Source organism: Drosophila virilis, chromosome 4 (genome assembly GCF_030788295.1).
Source record: "Drosophila virilis strain 15010-1051.87 chromosome 4, Dvir_AGI_RSII-ME, whole genome shotgun sequence".
Taxonomy (NCBI): Eukaryota; Metazoa; Arthropoda; class Insecta; order Diptera; family Drosophilidae; genus Drosophila; species Drosophila virilis.
In genome coordinates this window covers 12,400,607-12,420,198 of record NC_091546.1, presented here as the reverse complement: position 1 = coordinate 12,420,198, position 19,592 = coordinate 12,400,607, and the positions used below count along the sequence as shown (strand labels likewise).

The following is a 19,592-nucleotide window of genomic DNA, read 5'->3' as shown; positions in this document are numbered from 1 at the left end:
AATTTCTAACTAGAATAATTACGTGATTCTGTCATTAGCGAATTTATTATTTGTATTAGAAATTCTTTAATTAATCTGTGTCTATATAATTAACTTATCTTCAAACCTGTGCAGCAAAATTGTATCGCTGATAAGCTGCAATAAATTCGAATAATCAGTTTGTTTGAGTTAATAAACTTCATCAACTTTGTCCAAAGTAAGTGGACATGCTTATGCTTGTTTCATTTAACATATAAGGAAATAATAAGTAATATCTTTTCAATAGGTAAAAATCAAAAATGTATTTATTAAATTTATTTATGCTTCGCTCTTAGACAAATCAAAAGTTGCAAAATACGAGATTTAATTTATAATCTAATGCGATTATCATGTAGCTTTAACTAGTACATAAATCATTTAATCAGCGCTACCTTTCCCACTACTGCCAGTTACTAAATTAAGTGCTGACCAAATTTAACAAATATCTATTGTTTGTTTTACTCTACCCACCCCCCCACCCCCCTGTCTCCCTCACCTTATCAGCCTTATCAATCCGATAAGTGTTTGCTCGATTGGCAGGCAGCTGTCTCTCACATTGTGTGTGTTTAACACCTCTTGTCAAGTCAGTCGGAACGCAACGATCTATCAGGCCCGTCTGTCTAGTTCGTCAATGTGCACCCCTCGCTTGCCCTCCCACACTTCGCAAAAAGCCGCCACCCCAAACTCTGCGAACTAACTGAATGTTGTTGACAAGCGAAATCATTAAAAGTGTCAAATGAAACTGAAAGAAGTATTTGTTGTTGAACTCGCATTGTTCTTGTTATTGTTATTGTTGTTATTTCAGTGTTTGTTGCTGGTCGCTTCGGTTTTTTGAAACGTGCGCAGAATTTCAATTGAAATTTGCAATTCAATTTTCGCATTTAGCTTTTGTTTTTACTCACAGTAGCCGTGAGAGTGGGGCGTGGGGCATCAGACTGGCGGGGAGAGGGCAGTTCGTGCACCCTCCACGCAGTTATTTAGCATGCGAATTGCGGCACAGGCGATGAAATGAAAGCATTCGACAAAATTTTAACGCGACGCGCAGAAGCAAACTAACAAAACAAAAATACAAATATTTGAAAAACTATATCGTTTTAATACCCTGAAAATGGGCAAAAAGGGTATGATGCTTGTGTATTAACACGTCGATCTCTGCATCTAGAGGAGCTACAGATATGAAGCGTGATCCTCCCGCGCAGCGCGAGTTTCTTTTCGATAGTCGATAACTTACAATGTTTCCAAGCAATCGATAAAAATCTATATCGAAATGCTGCTTTGGTTTTAAGCTAGAACACCAAATCTGACACATTCTTCCATTTGGTGTTGTTAGAAAAAGGTACAGGGTATCCCTTAGGCGAACTTTCCCGTCGCGGGCACATTTACATGTTTTTGTTTCGGTTTTTAGTCAGGCGGCAAACTTTTAGTTGTTATTTCGTTTAGTATTATTCGCTTGGATTGAGCTTAAATGCAGCGTGTGTTGTAGAATATATATTTATTAAGTATACGCAGCGTATATGAAAATAGTGTTTAGCATTTTGTAATTGACTTTTGGAATTTGTATTGGAACTTAATGGAATTACTTTCATTTATATTCAAATTAAAATATATCTTAATGAATCTAGCACATAAATATTGCATTCGTGTAGCATAATTAAAGCAAATGAGTATACGCAGCGTGTGCAAATGAATATTTTATTATAATTACTTATGCAGTGCGCATAGTCGCAATATTTGTTTTTATATATCCGAAATATTTTGTCATTGTCTGATCGCAAATTAAAGAGTTCTGCAGCCTTATATTACACAAAAGCTTCTGTTTTTAGCAAATCAAAAGAGGCTTAAAAAAATATTAATAATATTAATAAAAAGAAAAAAGTTGTTTTTAGTTTATAATTATTTATACTTTTTGCAGCACAATAATTTCCCAAATTGACTTTCTAATGCAAAATTGATTTTTACAACTTTTTGTTTTGCTTTCGGCAAGTTCATTTAAACAAATATTGGCTGACATTTATTTTAAACGTACTTCCAAGTGATTTGTATTTGCGGCAACGTATATTATATATATTTAAGGTATTTTTTATGAGCAATCGAGATATATCTGTGCCGGTTTGCGGGCTTGCCAAATACTAATTAGATATCGAAACTGAAATCGAAATCAGAACCGGCTGCTGGCCGTGTCCACCCTCAGCGTCAGTTGACTAAGACGCGACATTTGGGAGCCTCATAAGTACTTTCAGGCTGTATTTATATGCCGCACATTTAACTCTCCGGCCAGTTGAGATTTTTATTGCTGCTGGCATTTAATGCCGTTTCATGTATTTTATGGCCCAGAGGCGCCCGACGCCCGACGCCTTGTCTACAATTGGAATTTGGGTTGTGTTGGCCCAAATGAATTGAAATGTTCCCAGTTGTTTTTCATGCGTGTCATTGAACCAATCGTCCAATTCAGATCTCCTCCGTGCGGGTGTGAGTGACAAGGACTATATATATATACAAATATTTATATATATATATATATACGGACGCACATAAAAAGTATATGGATTCATTGCCACCCGCTCGTTTGTCTGACTGATGAATGATGATTGGATTACACGGATTTTTGTTTACTTGGCGTAACTTGGAATGCCAAACATTTAAATGATAATAAACAATAAATAAGCTGATAAGATTTTTAACCCACTAGCCGGCATGCCGTTTGTCTTGACTGAAAACCCGCTGAGACAGCAAAATCCATGCCCCAAAAGTCTTGGCAAGAAATCAGCTTAAATTGTAACTTAGCTTAGCTTAGCTTGTTTGCCCACTATTACTTTGCAACTGTTTTATTTTTATTATTATTGTATAATAACAAATAAAAGGCATGCATTGACAACTGCTGCTGAATTTGAACCGGCGGCTATTTGCTCGTTGGCCCGACGCTCTGACGCCAAAGCCACACAGGCCACAGCCCACATTATAGCTGTATTGTTTTAGATGTTTTTATACCCTATTGGAGGTTTTATACCCTTTTTTTTATACCTTTTGATGCTCCAAATCAATAAGAATGTTTCGATCGGATCCATCTGCAAAGTAAGGCTTATCTCAACATAAACCTCACTTATAATCTATAACCTTTTTTTACATCAAAAGCTGAGCGAATTTTCAAACCTTTTTGTTTTTTGTTCAACACTTTGTCAGAAACTGTGACAACTTTATTATGAACCAATATTCTTTTTTGCGTATTTTAAAGTCAGTTAGAACCATGCACTGGTTCTAAAAATGCACCTCGCAATGATTAAATACAGTTAGTGAAATGTTTAAACCTATTTTACTTATAATCCGTTCTCTTCTTATCTTTTGCAGACCCTGAAGCGCCACTCATTGATTATGTACAACAATATGCTCGCGCAGTATTTGTTTTAAATCGTTCATTATAATGAATTCCGCGCGGCATCATCGTATTGGAGTGTTTCTGTCTCCATAACTGCCACATAAACAACAACAACAACAACAGCAAAACCAACAAAAAATCACAACCAACTGCAAATAAAGTTGATCTAGTCACAAAATTAACAAATACTGAAAATAACGACAGAAATTGCGCCGAAACGAAACGCAAGCTCTTAAGAAATAAGAAAATCAACTGCTAACACACCTATTTACTAAGGAGCCACAGGCATACACTGCTCAAAAACGGAGACAGTTAAGAAGAAAACACTGGCTAAGAAGATGCCCTACCATCGCGCCGATACATCGGCGCAGGCCGACAAGCTGAGCGGCATTGTGGAGGAAAGCGATTTATACGAGGGATTCGCGCCGCATGTGGAAACATCGGAAATCAAAACACTCGATTTTTACTCTCTACCAAAGCAAACTGGTGAGTCGAATGAATATTTTAAATAGTTGTTAAGGTTATCAAGACTAATATAATTTACAATAAGATCTGTTGGAAAAAGTTAAGTACACGTTTCGAATGAACAAAATTTATAGCGTAACCGTAGTAACATAAAAGCTTTAAGCTACTTTTACACTTAAAGCTAGAAAAAGGAAACAGACGTACAATATCCATATATTTTTGGAGAAGCATTTCCATTTTAGACTGGATTTAAAGAAAACTATTAGTTAAGAAGGAAAGTTACATACAAATTGAATTTTATTGCTTGCAGTAATTAGTAAAAGGCTTTAAGCTACTTTTACATTTTACACTGGATTAGAGAAAGCTTTTGGTGAAAAGTTCGAGTACAATATTCATATATATTAAAGGCAAGAAGGGAAAATTAAAGCTTTTATTTACAAAATTTGTTACTTGATGCTTAAAGCCTGTCTGAAAAGCTTCTTGCCTTCTTTAAACTGTGTAATCGGTTGTATAGAGCGTATTAATATATTTTTGTTTTTGAAACTCCAACTTACATACAAAGTTATCTAGAGACATGCAAATTAGAAGCTTTTCAAATGGGCAACATTTTCCACTCATCAATTTGAGAGCTGCTCAGAAAAACAATAAACAAACAACAACAAAAATGATATATGCATATATACATTAAAAAACTGAACAGCAGGCGCATAAATTCTGGGCTAAAACAATATGCGAGCTCGCGTTTTAATGAGCTCTTTTTGCAACAAATATAAAATTTAAAACAATGAAAGGTCGAAACTTAAACGACTACCACGCACCCACGCAAAATGTGAATTGATCTTCTATAGATATGGCCATAATCTGGGCATATATATGTATGATATATATATATGTTTGCATGTGTGCAGGTATTGTGGTGCCTGTGTTTATATAGCATTGAGCACACACGTGTTTTCAGAACGCTGCAGAAAATGTATTTTGAGTGAAATATTAGTTTATGCATTGCATGAAAGATTATTTGTTTGTGTGCTTTGCCGCCGACTAAAATTCATTAATCAATAAACGGCAACAGAAACAGAAATGGAAAAATACAAACAAAAAACGCACAAATGAAATTTTGTACAAGCAAAACAAATTAAATATAGGCATTTGTAATAATTACGGGCTAATATGGTTTCTACCGCCTGGCCAGGCCGACTTGCCAAAAAAAAATTAAATAAATAAATAAAAAACTAGAAAAAACTTGCGGCATATCGAAGATTAAATACTCTTTTCAAATATGAGAGAAGATATTTGATTTTTCTGTGTTCCAATCTTTCAAGAGATTTTAACGAGAAAGCAAACGGATATTGATGGAATTTCTTTTTTATATAAGAAGTCAAGTGAAACAAGTTAGTGTGGAGTTTCGACAAGGTAGCTTAAAAACAAATAAGTTTAGTATACAAGAGCTTAACTCTTAACAGATCTTTCCTATGACAACTATTTTGCCTCGATCCCCTAACTACGAAAAATGCTTTAAAACTGAGAAACTTTTCTGCACTTGAAAAGACAAACAGACAAGGCTTAATAAATACCTTGTATATATAGTCAGTCGCAACCTTCTGCTGTTCACTTTTCTTGACAAAATCATAGTACTCTACTGTGCAAGGGTATGTAATACAACTGGCCGAACCGGCCAAATGTTTCAACTCGATTCCTTGTGCGCAATATTGGACTGCACACTGGTTTTTGCTTATTTTTAATGTTTTACAATTTTTTTTCCCCCAATCGAGCCGTTAAAATTATTTGTTTTTGTGAACTATTAAAGCACGCAAGTGGAAAAGAAAATTAGAAAAAAGTAGCCCGAATGCAGCATGTCAAATTATGCTAACAGCTTTGCGTAAACATAAACATTGAAACATTATTTAATCGAAACTCAACAGCGAGAACCTTAAATGAGTCGAAAATGAGCTGAACTAGAACACACCCTGTAAATATGGCAGAATCAATGGGATGATATGCAATTAGAATCAAAGTAAGTCCAGAAATGATGATAATTGTAGTCGCAATCTACTGACTTCCCGATACTCTGTTCTGAGTCTACAGGCTGAGCAATGAATTAAACAAATTGGATGGCTTTAGCGGAAAAGCTGTGGAAGTCCTATTTAATAATAATTTTTGTTTTTTTCTTAGAGATTTTCTTCAGTTTTAAAATCAGTTCAATTTACTTTTCCCAAGCCTGAAGTAGAGTATTGTCCAGTCGCTTGAGTTAGCTTAAATTTTAAAATTTCCCAAAGAATTTATAATTGTTTTTTTACTGCAACATATTTCAAGTGGAATACACAAATCTTTAAATTCTGGCTCTTACATAATTTGAGCCTTTTGTTTTAGTTACAAAATATGAAAAACAATTTTAAAATATTGTTTGCGCTACGCTCAGTTAATTTTTTGTTTACTCAATAGGATTTTATTTTCGGCGCTCCGTGAAATCCGTTTGTTTAGATTGCAAAATGCAAATTGCAATTAACATAAACTTTTAACAGAAATTAATTTTGCACTTTGCACGCATTTTACAGCTGTTTTGCCCTTTCGTGTTGGCCTTATTTGAAAGGGCCAAGAAAATTGTACAAACATTTGAAAGTTGGCCAACTAATCAACAATCAGAGCTTATCAATGGAAATACGAAATGTGCTGATAATGAAGGTCATACAACCCATTGACCTACATTGTTAATAACCACAGCAGTTGGTTATAATTCGTATATGGATAAATATTTGCTTAAAAGAAAATTAATTTCTGTGACAAAAGTTGACTAAATGGCAAAAGCAAAAATCAATTCAATTTCTATGACACAGCAAATACAATTAGATTTTACATTTTACTTTGTAATACAATACGTGAGTTGTTTAGGAATGTTTTGAGGATGTAATTATACGCCATCTACACCCTGTATTTGTAAAATATGCAATGGGTTGATAGCTCACACCTTCCAGTAGGGGCTAATAGAAGCTATTGCCAACATGTTCAATGCCGAGTCCATATTTTCTGTGCCCTTTTGTGAGCCATCACAGTGGTTACTATAAACAGGCCTAGTAAGAAGCAAATATGCTCTATTCGGGAGAGCCCGACTTGGGGATACCCTGATACCCAAATGCAGTTCACGCTAAGCGCTTAAGTCGGTTATAAAATGAAAGATGCTTGATTTGTTTGTACTATTCTAGTAGCGTAATGTAAGGTTTGCAGAATCTGGACATTCAATCCTAAGAGATTTGCTAAATTAAAATAGAATTTCGAAACAGGAGGAAGATATCTTTTATCGCGATTTGCCTAGCTCTAGCTCCTATAGGCTCTGCGATCATAAGGACCTACAGACGGACAAGGCTAGATCGATGCGGCTATTGCTGCTGATAAAGAATATATATATCAGATATTTTGAAAATTTTATTGAAACAATTCAATTCCAGAGAATTTGGCCAGCATGGCCCAGTTTTGCAGCTACCCGTGCACAGGGTATTTCGCAAGTGGTGAATGCTTGTTTATGATATTCCTCTTTTATTTATTGTTTTATCGAATCTTGCACTTGGTTATATTTTGTCAAATTGCCAACATGCATTAATGCCATTTGCGATTGGAATTGCAATCGGGCCAATCGAGCCAATCGGCCGATCCAATGCATTAGTGGAAGCTACTTAGAGCCGTTGAGACGACATTGGCCTTGATTTTGATTTTGAATTTGGTTATTTATTTTCATTCTGAACGTAAACAGGTCTTGCACATTCGCTTATAATCTGTGTATGGCACACAATATATATATATATATATATCTATATATATTTGATTCCTTTTAAGAATTATAATTGGCATTGTAATTATTTCGGCATTTCAACGTGGGAAATTCCAATTTGCAATATCTCTGCTCTCCGACATATGTATGTGTATGTGAAGTATCTACACATATTTTTGTTTGACATAATGCTAAAGAATTTGTTCGTTGTATTTGTTGTTATTGTCGCTCGCATAGTTAGCAAAACACAAACGTTTTTATGGCAGTTGGCGAGCGGCCAATTAATTTGTTTAAAAATAAATGCAATTTTCTTTTCATTTCCCCCGCACCCCGCTGCCATTTTTTTTTTTTGCTGCCTCGTTTTTCAGTTTTGCTTAATGATTTTTCTTCATTTTTCTGCGTCGTGATAAAATTTCATATTGAACTCAGCAGCTAAACATGTGATGTGAAATTATCAACTAAAGCTATTAGGCAAAATGTTGTATTACGATTTTTAGAATCAATAAAAAATTAAATTAATTACTAGTCAGAAAATTTGTAAAATGCTTTTATAATTTTTGAGCTGTTTTCCATATAAATGTTAAATACATTCGAGTTATTTTTGCTTGCGTGAGTAATATCATTCATAAGAGCTGTTAACAATTTATCTTGGCCACATTTTCAGCACACGTCACAGCCAGACGTAACTTTCAAATGATCTTTGCTCAAATATGCGACAACAGTCGGTATTCCCCGGCCTTGCCCGTGGCATGTTTGGTGCTCCCACTGTGAAAGATTCAAATCCACCCATACCACCTTGAACTCCACAAGTCCCGAGTCTAGTCAAGGCTTCTTACTTTTTCCCAATTTCATTAAATTGTATAATTGTAGCTAGATCCATATAATCCTTGAAGCGTTTAAAAATGTATATATATATTGGTTTTCTATACATTCCTGACGAATTTTCTAATAACATTTTCCGGCAAAACCTTTTTCCGAAATCTCTTTATTTTATTAAATTATATTCAATCTTTTAGCAAGAAAAACTGTGCAACAACCCATTGAGATTCTCGTATAAGCTATAATCTTCTTACTATAGCCCAAAAACAAACTATATACATATATTTATTTTAAAGAGTCTCCTGTCACAGGCCGCGTGCCATCTCTATGGCATCGATTATATAGTATATGTACGAATATGGTATTCGACATTAAGTTTATGGGCTTAAGATTTAATATTTATTTGCTTTTGCCAAGCAGAATTTTTGCTTACGAAAAACGGAGAGCAATGTTTTCGTTCACTCGTGACGCGAAACGACGAGAGATTTGTTGAAATTATGTTCGTTAAAATATACACTATATACTCTATATGATGCATATATATATTTATACTTATTTGTTTTCAATTCAAAAAGCAAAAGGAAAACATCGTAAAATGCAGGCATTTTCTCCGAGCCTCTTGATAAAAAGTGTTCCATGATATTTTATTTATTTTTCAATTTTTGCCAAATGAAAACTTTCCGCAGATCGGGCCATGGCATATATATATTTATATATGTATATATTTGCGATATATATAGAAATATGTCCGGATATATCATAAGTGCCACACGCGTTCGCTTCTCTCGATAAATCTGGTCGAGCAGCGCGAACGGAGCGTAGCATAAAATGTAATCAATTTGCCTCTTTCGCCGCCCCGCCCCCTTCTACGCCTTTGCCCTCACGTCAATGGGAGCACGTGCCCCCATCTATAAATATGCGAGAAGTGTGCGAATCCGTCGAGGAATCCGTTTCTGTAACTGCCCCAAACCAGTTTTAAAGAATTTTTGTGAATCGTCTTTTCGCCTTATGATTCCTTGTTGTGGTTCTTATACCCTTGCAGAGGGTATTATTATTTCGTTATAAAGTGTGCAACGCACACAAGGAGACAATTACGATCCCATAAACTATATATATATATATTCCTGATTAGCATCAATAGCCGATCTTATATAGTCAGGTCCATCTGTCAGCTTTATTTATAAGATTCACTGTGCATGTATGGAAAATCCTATAAACATCGAGCCACTATATGCTATAGCTGTCATTGAAGAGATAGGTAAAATATTTGGTTCTCCACAATATTTTCATCATAGTCAACATTTACGAGCTTCCCTTTTATCGCATAGCTGTCCACAAGGGTATTAAAACTTCGGCGTGCTAAAAATATGCCCACTTTCTTGTTATATTTCGTTTTGATTTATTTTTCTGCCTTTTTGGGTGGGCGATGGCAGTTTTTTTTTTTTTTAAATTATATAATATATATCTTAAAATATTTATAAATGTCTCAAACATACATATATTCTACGCCAGAATAATTTTTTTTCTTTAGTATTATTCTCAATAAATGTATTTCTTAAAATCAAAATTTGACCGTTTTGACCGCTGCTAAAAGAACAGTGTCAGAGGGTGGGGGGAGAGCGTAAGGGATTGGGGGAGGAAGGGTGTAAGTGAGAGGGGGGGGCAGAAACTGAAATCCAAATTGAAAGAATCATCCACTTGAACAGCATTTTTGTTTTTTTTTTTTTTGATAACTTTAAACGGATTAAAGATTAAAAACAGAATATGCCTCATTGTATAAATTGTTTTTCTTATGTTTATTTTTGGTTTCCTTTTGCTGTTCCTCATGATTAGATTAGTCCAATTAAAATGATTAAGGCAATTTTGATATGCAAACATGTGATATATGCGCTTTGTTATTTTCGTTTGTCATTTCTTTCTTTTTATTTCATTTTTGGCAAGTTCAGAGTTCAAATCCGTTAAAGTGACACGGCACGCCCACTTGCTGGCCACTCTCCAGCCTCTTCTCCAATGCTGAAATCGCTTTTTGTTGCTTTGATCCGTACTCACATAAAACAATCAACGCCTACGTTTGATAGGGGTTTCGGGTGGTCGGGTGGAAAGGGGTTAGTGTAGCCGGCGGGGCAGTAGATTTATTAATAATGCCAGCCAAAAGGCAGCTGATCTATCCAAGTGTGTGTGTGTGTGTGAGTGTGTGTGTTCGTGCGCCAAGTCACGACAGTTTGCGTGTGAAAAGATCTCGCGAATTCTCGCCCGGGCTCTCGGCGTTCGTCCAAAAAAAAAAGTGACTTGGTTGTTAATCATTTTATGGCCGATCTAGAGCATATTTAACTGTCAAAAACTTTAGGTAATATTCGCAATAATAGTTAAATTTCTTACAAATCAAAACATGTTTCGAACCCATTTCTAGTTGCATTGAATATAGATCGATTTTTGGAAATTCTTTCTAAAACCAAAATTGAAAAACAAAAATGTTCAACATTTTTTTTAGTTAAACTGCATTTAGATTGATACTTTAAAATTGTTTCTGCTGTAATTCCCAAACAGTTCTAACACTGCTTGCATTGCAGAGCTTTCAGTATATTGGCTTTAAAATGTTTGCTTAAATCTAGATTAATTGTTAGCTTTGTTCACTGTTGGCAGTTAAATTAAATAATAATTTAATATGCAATTAATAAATTAAATTATTAACGAAAGTGTAAATAAAATCAAAAAATTAATGAAAATTAATAATAATCAAAAATACTAAAGAACTAAAGTTTAGTTCAATTGACTAATTATCATCCCCCTGCCCGCCTTATTTATATAGCCTTTCACTAGATATGGGAATCAAAGTCAAATGCACGTCTAATTGAAAGCCATAAATATTTGTAGTGCTTGTCTGTGTGGACGAACAGCTGTTGAAATCCGCCAGCTGCCGGCACTGATTGATGGCAACGTGGAGGCGATTCCCAATTCCCAATTCAATTTTCCATTTTCATTGGCGCAACGCAAGAGCTGGCTCCCATTAAAGCGGACTAATCCATCACAGGCAATCGATAAATGTTGGCCATTAACATTTGGCCGTTAGGCAGCAGCGGGCAAAATGTTAAACAATTTCATTTGTTCAGTTTTTTTGTTTTTGGCCCCACTGTCAACAGCGGCGCTGCTAATTACACATTTGTTTCTATACAAAGACACACAGACATGTGTCTGTGTGTGTGTTTCTACGCTGAGGTCAAGCACTAAGTGTCGTCACACGTACTCAGCCAAAGCGCTCTCTCATCTGCTTTTTGTTTACGTGCTCTTTTCATTTTCAAATGCCTCACAAAAAGAAAAAAACAAAAGCAATTGCAGCAACAACAAAAACAACAACAACAACCGCAACTTGGTTTTATTTTAGTTACAAAAGCTGCCAGCCGGCAAATTGTATGCAGCCCCTCGCTCTTGCTCTCTCTTTATATTTGTAGCTTTTATGTGCGCTCTCTTCTGCACCAGATAACATTGTTTGCGCTCTGCCAAGATAAATAGAAGCCACGATGCAAATGCGGCGTGTGGGGGAAGGCGCGTAGAAGTGGATTGCAAACAGCAGCCGCCGCATTTATTGCAGCTGTCCCCTTTTTGGCATTTTAAGAGCAATTTACATACAGATTGTATACTTTTCGCACTTAGCCTTAAGTTGAATGCCCATTTTAATAATACATTTGCAGTTGTTGGCAATTAAAATACTAGTATCTAGCATATAATTCATTATTTTAACAGCACGCCAATATATCTGAATAGATGTTTGTTGCTCCTAAAAGTATGCAGCGTTTTAAGGCGTGCGCGAGTAGGATTGTTGCTGGCAGTTCGTTTTTGTGCAGCTGCCCGAAAGTATGCTTTAAAATTTCGCTGGATCAATTTGGTTAAAATGCAAATATGGACGCGACTGTTGGATCAACGAAATATAAAAATGATTGTCTTCTAGCCTGAAAAACTTCCCTTTTGTTTCCTTTGACGTTACCATATTCACATAAATTTTGACCAAGAATATGGATTTAGATGCCAAATTGATTGAGAGTGACTTGAAAAATAATGTTGACAGATTAATATAGAGGTCAAATCATGAACAACAAGCTAAGCCCTATGAAAATCGGTTGAGTTTTGACCGAGTTATGCAAGTGGGAAATTTTGATCTATTTAGGATATTTGAGGGTACCATTTCCCTATGCATTTTGACCAAGCAATAGATGCCAAATTGATCGAGAGGCCAAGCCATGAACAAAGACCCAAGCCAAAAGATAAGAAACTCTTTACACATCTGTTTTTTAAATATTTTCTTTATTTCTTAAGTCCCCCATTAATATTTACTTGGTCGGCGCTTTGTTTTTGTTTATTTCATTTCCCAAGCGTTTTCGCATTATTCCATTATCTGCCCCGTCGAATGTTTGTTAACTGTCACCTGAATATCATTTTTATAGTCGCATGCGACGGCTTTGATTCACACCTTGTTGCGCCTTGCATAACAGCGCCAACGAACGGGGGTAAAAGTATCCAAATAGCGGATATCCTGTAATTTTCTTGCACACTTTAACGTTAGCTCCACACTTTGTTTTACAGTCCAATCCTTATACATGCTAAATTGTAAGTCTCTAGGGTATATTGACTCCGAAATAAGGTCAGACAAGCTAAGCTGAAAATCGATACTTATCGATCTAGTGAAAACAAAGTGTGCTATCGATAACTTGGACTTGACGTGATCGGAACGTGATTTAATAGCAGGAAGGAATTACGTTTCAAACACAAATAAAGAGGCTGGTTCGACTATATAATTGATGCCGATCAATGATTGCTTCGAAAAATGATCAGAAAAACCAAGCTGAGAATCGATACTTATCGATTTAGAGAAAGCGAATTTTGCTATCGATGATAGATAGATGACAGATAGTATATGATAGAATATCTGCACTTAAACATAATATCCAATTTTAGCCCCTATCAATGGGTACAGGGTATAAAACGAGTCACATTCAAAACCGCCAATTAGAGTTAAGATCACCTGATGCGGCATTAGGCTGACTTAACCATGGCTAAAGCACACTTCACTCATTTCCATATCAATTAAACGGCAATTGTGACTGCGTTATAAATTGAAATAGCAATATTTTGCGCAGCGATTGCATTTATGGCCCATTGAGCTGTTGTCAGCCGCTAAGAAGCGAAGAGGAAGAAGTGGCTAATTGCTCAAGAATCAACAATAAACAGTTCCGGCAGGAATGTAAGAGAAATTTGCACATTATTGACACACTCTTAACAGACAGCACCTGAAGTTGAACGAACTGCACCGAGAGAAAGAGAGAGAGAGAGCGAGAGGGACAGCGAGAGAGCGGCAATTAAAACTAAAACTTCAATTGAAATTAGCAAAGCTTTTGGCTAATTTAGTGTTTTTGCCTGTTTGACTTTATCTAATTAAAAGCTTTGGCCGTAAGCTTTTTGCGACCGCCCCAATGTTTGGCTAAACAATTAGCTGTGCGCTCTGTGCGGCCACACTGCACCTGTCCGCATGCCCGTGAGCGCAACTTGTGCTGCGCTCTCTTCAACTCTTGCTTTGCTGATGCTGCTGCTGAGCGGCGTGCGGCGATCGAACGTTGCGCTCAGTTTCAGTTCAACCCTCGGGCGTTGCGGTTTACTTACGAACGTTACGCGCGCGCCTTTGCCCAAAAGTTGTCAAACTCTACGACCACAACAACAACAAGAACAACAAAAACAACGAAACGAGTCGCGTGCTCTGTTGACTGCTGTACAAAATTGCTTTATGTTTGTATTGCATACGCACTGAGCGCATATATGTGTGTGTGTGTGTGCGTGCGTGCGTGCGTGCGTCTGTTATGTATGTGCGTGTGTGCGTGCAGCAGCCTTCAAACTGCAATCGCAATGCACATTAAACCAAAATTGGCTTTAAAATGACAACTCGTTAATTATCGCACCTCGCGACATAAGTCGCATGCGTTCAATATCTTAGTCAGTTGGTCAAGCAGTCAATCAGTCAATCAGTCAATCAGTCAGTCAGTCCGTCAGTCAGACGCATCATTAAGGCACATTATATTGCGCATACGCCGCGTATGCTGCCAGCTGTTGTTGGGTCTATTGAAAAACTTGAATACTTTTTGAAAAGTAGAACGAAGCAGATATTAACAAAAACACAAGCCAGCGTTATCTATGCATTGATGACAGACTAAACAATACGCTGTAAATTCAAAACAAAATATTAAAATTGAATATTCATGCATGCGTTTTATTTATTATTATCTGCGCGCTTTAACTATGCAAGTTTAATGGACTTAACAAAACGCTGTAAACTAAAATGTTTCAAAAATATTTGTTTAATATTTTAACATGCATTTTTTATAGAAACCTTTATAAATTTTATAGAAAACCAACAGCAAATGTTGTATTTTGATTTTATTAAATTTAATTTGCGAATTTTCAATGCAAAATAAATAGCAAAAACCTGTTGCGAACTGCTAAAAAACAAAAACAAGCCCCTATTCTCACAATTCTCACATGCTGCTGATCTTTGATCCACATTTTCATGTGTATATATATATCTATATATCAACATTTTACTGCCCAGTACCAGGCTCAAAGAGGTGCCAATAGGGGGTTAGCTAATAGATATACGCATTTCTCGGCGCTATAAACTAATCAATTGCTTAATTAGTTCATTTCGCACGACTAAATAAATTAGATTTGATTTTTTTTTTGTTTGTTTTTTATTCGATTTTTTGTTATTTTTATAAAGCACTAAACAATTTGGTCACGGCACCCGCTCGGATCCAACAGCTGCCGCCCACTTAGATCGCAAATTTAATTAATATGCAACTGCAAATCGAACAAAGAATCTGCCATTTTTGTTTTTTTTTTTTTGTTTTCTCAAATATTTTCACGCGGAAAACTACCAGCATTTGAGCCAGGCTACGCCCCAAAAATATTTCGTAAACCCACTTTGAAGATGGTTTTATTCTGGACTCTTGTCATGTGCTCTTTGTTTTGGTTTATGGCCCAAAAACGTGCTAATTTCTGCGGCTTAACATGTGCCGGAACGGGTGGCGGATGGGGTGGGGTGAGGAGGAGGAGCCTACTCTCTGCTCCGTGCGTATTTTATTTATAGCAAACGCTGAAAGAAGAAGCAGCAGCAGCCTTGTTGAAGAAGCCCGTAAATAATTTAATTGATTAACAATTCAAAATCGTGCTTTTGTCAAAGCGTGTGGCTGACATTCAAAAGTTGCCCAAAAGCAGGCATCATTTGTTTCTCTCTCTCTCTCTCCCGCTCTCTGACTCTCGTCAGATAATGTCAGAATTTGAATTATTTTGAAATTTTATTAGTCAAATTAATAAAGATAATCTCTGTTATAAACTGTTATATCTAACATCTCATATGAAAATTATTAAATATAGTTTTCCAACAAACTTGAATGCGATTTCAGTTCTTCCTTTTGATCATTTTATTAATTAAATATATCTTTGCATATAAAGAAACATAGTTATATACAATTCATACAAAAAACTTCACATACATTTTCCCATTCGACTTAAGCTTTAAATCATATTTAGTTTAAGATAATATTTATGACTACGATAGTAAACTTTGCTCTGATCTTACCAGAAAATAGTTAAAATCTTAGGAGAATGCCGAACGCCCTGCAATTAAAATACCTTCCAATGTGTGTATTATAAATATTACAAGATTATCTAGATCTAACGCTGATCCAGTCAAAAGTTTATTTGTCAAGTAATAGCTGTAAATATTTAATAACAAATTATAGGCCCTTCTTTAAGGCTATTTTCTTCCTTTCTTTGTAAAGTCCACAGTAGGTTCTTATTTCTATAGGAACATTATATATATTCTTGATCAGCCAGGTCCGTCCGTTCGTCTGAATGTTTCTATGCGAACTGGTCTTATGATTCTCACATATCTGAAAGAGGGATATCTCTATCAGGGTATTAAATTTTCGGTGTGTCCTTACCTGCTGGCTTTGTTTTTCTTTTTGACTGCCTTGAAATTGGATGTGTAACAAAGTCCAAAGATCATCTCTAGGCGGAGAACTGCAACTAAATTTAGACTTTGTTAATTTTAAGCTGAATTCAAATTTAAAATACGCGTTGTTCCAATTAGCAAACTTTGTCAATTGGAAATCAACACAACAAAATCAGCAACAACAAAACGAATTTTCTGCCAAAAAAAAAAATAAATAAATAAAAATAAAAATAAAAATCAGAAAAAAATGGTTGAACGTGTTTTGGGTTGCGGTTTCTTCAATTTGTTAAAATTTAAATTTAGATGCAGCGGTCAGTTGTAGCTGTATTATTGTTGTAATTGTAATTGTTGTTGTTCTTTTTGTTGTTGTTGTTGCTTTTGTTGTTGTTGTTGTTGTTGGCAACACATGCGGGACCCCGACAATGTCGTCAACCGACAAACGTCAACAGTCAACGGGGCAGCCCAAAGAAAGGGTCTAATAAATTGCATTTGCAATTTGCATGCTCGCTACACCAACAGTCCCCCCTCCCCCCTCCTCCCTTTATATGCCCCCCCCCCCCACCGCATTGTTGTTCTTAAGCTTTTCGCTTGGCGTCTGGCTTTGCTAGCTTTTCACTTGTCAATTTTCTTTTCGCATTGTTTCCGCTTTTCTTCTAAAAATTGCACATTAGATCATGTCACAATAATTTTATTTGTTTGTTGTAATTTATTGTTGTTGAATTTCAATTGAAAACTTGTCTGCATTTTGCTTTCGACTCGTTTCTTTAGACATATATACATGCATATGTTTATATATTGGCTGGGCAGATACCGGGAAATGCAATTCGCTGAACAAGTTTAAAGGTTTTTAGCGTTTGCTCTTCGGGGGAAAACGCTTGATAGACTTTTTGTGGAAAATATGAAAATATGACGAAAACGCAGTTTTAGCATAAATTGAAATCGGCTAAGGAATAATTTATAGTTACTAAATCAAAAGACGTTCTGTTTTTCTAAAAACAGCATCTTCTTAAATTCTTTATATAAATATTTTTCTGATAACAAGACTTTCAAAATATATGCACATCGATTAAAGAAGTCTTTATAAAAAACAAATCTATAGAGATTTTTTTCTAGGAACATAACTGTAAACTTAAACCCTCAACAAAAACAAAAAATATAACATTCAGTTGTTTTACTTTCAAGCAGATGCTTAGGACTTTATTTATATTTAAAAAGGGACTTCGAGCTAAAAATGAGTCACGGTTCCTTTGAGTAAGATTTTCGGATGTTATTTTTGCATTTAACACTGAGAAATTGTGGAGCTCGTCGAATCATGTGCGTCAATTATGCGGTCAATTAACAAAGCCTGCATTTAATAGTGAATAAATCGTGAGTGGTTATTTAGAATCTGCTCTTGAATTGCTCAATAAACTACGTCAATTGGAATTAGTGCTCATAATTTTGGACAGCCAGCCCCATGTGCCACGCCCCAAACTTTGTATTATTGTGCATATTTATGCCACAGTCCAAAGAGGTTTGTTGTTCCATAAAGATAACCGGCATTATAAAGAGCAATCATTTATGGTTACTTAATTAAATGCTCGTTAGGTTTATGACTGCAACGATTACTCTCAAAACTGACTGCAATTTGTTAAATGGGCTTTTTTTTTTCACTGATAAAATGCTCCACAACGGAGTCTATGAAAAGGAAGTCTAACGAAAGGGAAGAACTCGTATCTTAGCTTAAATATTTTTTTAAAAGTTAACCACATAAGAAATACATATATTTTTCTATCAACATTTTAAGCATTTTTAAAGGTCACAACTCGTAAAAAAAATCATAGTTTATTAATTCTTTTAATATTAAGCATGTTTCCCTTTCTTTTGGCTTAAAATTCATCTTAAGCATTTCGTAATAGTTTGAGAAAGTCAAAGCCAATAGAGTCAACAATTTTGAATAAAAAAAACAACATTTTTCAATATTTCAAATATTTCAACAACCAAAACTATTTGTAATACGTTTTCCAGTATCTACAGCAGAGGCAAGCTGACTGTGCTCTCGCAACCATTTGCCACGCCCACTTTTCCCCAATCCTAACGTAACTGTGCCACAAAAATGCACCTATCCGTTAGCTATAAAATGTTCCATAAATATTTCCACAATTTTTTCACTTGCCAGCTCTGCTGCCGCTCAGCTGGACTCATAAATCTAATTTGCCTTTCGTTGCCTTTGGAAAATTATATTAATATTTCGGCTTTTGCAACATCAAATCTCATGAAAAGAAGCTCTTTTTTTTTTTAATGCGATTCAAATAGAAATATGTGTGTATTTAATTTGTGTGCATAGTTTAATTAAGTCATATATGTTTATAAAATTAGAATGTACTTTGTTTATGACTAAATTTTGTTGTATTTTGAGCAATAATAGATCCATTTCGAAGATTGTTTCTATAAATCTTAAATTTGAGTTAAGAATTTACAAATCGATGAAAATACATCGATAGTTTTAGCATGCTCGCTTGATAATATCGCTTGGAAGTAGCTTGTATTAAAGACTTTAAATATTCATTGGTTTTTCCAACTTTTCCGCTTTTCCATTAGCATATATATTATTCTATTTGTTCTAAAAACAATCTCAGAGGCATCTTAAAATAGACTCAGCTGATAAAAACACTTGGAACTGTATTACATTATCTGTAAAACAACAAATTATCTTTTTTCAAGCACACTTATCTATCCGTGTTTTTTATCTAAACGTCAATCTAAACTTGGCACACGTCATTTGATATGCATTATGAGCGGCTGGCCCCAACCAAATGTCGGCGAAACGTGACGAAAGTTTGTTGTTTACGAGACATTTAAATACGGAGGGCTTATCCACAGTTCGACTCATCATATACTAGATGGACAATATCTAATGCATAAAGCATATAAATTTCTAGGTGTTGGGCAAGAATTAATTTTGGTTTTTTTTTTTTTTTTGACAGTCGGGCGCCAAAATTCGTTTGACTCAGCGCAACAAAAATTTGAAAGGTAACCGAGAGAGCTTGTTCTAGAAAATTGCCAACGAATTTTCATGGTTTTCCCATATATTTCCCTCGCACATATACATACATATGTATATGTACAAGTATTTGAGCAGCTCGTCTAATTAATCATTTGACTTTTGGTGGCTATGA

At 35.4% G+C, this 19,592-nt stretch overlaps 1 protein-coding gene across 6 annotated transcripts in view; it reads left to right on the top strand.

Annotated features, from left to right (window-relative positions):
* sky (GTPase-activating protein skywalker) overlaps positions 1 to 19,592 on the top strand; it is a 61,779-nt gene that overhangs the window by 19,480 nt on the left and 22,707 nt on the right. For 5 of the 6 annotated variants that reach the window (XM_015172859.3, XM_015172860.3, XM_015172857.3 and 2 more), the window contains exon 2: positions 3,364 to 3,877. In XM_015172859.3, the coding sequence (XP_015028345.1) occupies positions 3,730 to 3,877 (148 nt within the window). In that variant the 5' untranslated portion in view covers positions 3,364 to 3,729. Of the gene's footprint in view, positions 1 to 3,363; positions 3,878 to 14,101; positions 14,214 to 19,592 lie in introns of those variants that run through there. The other variant, XM_070209375.1, reaches the window with a different exon arrangement.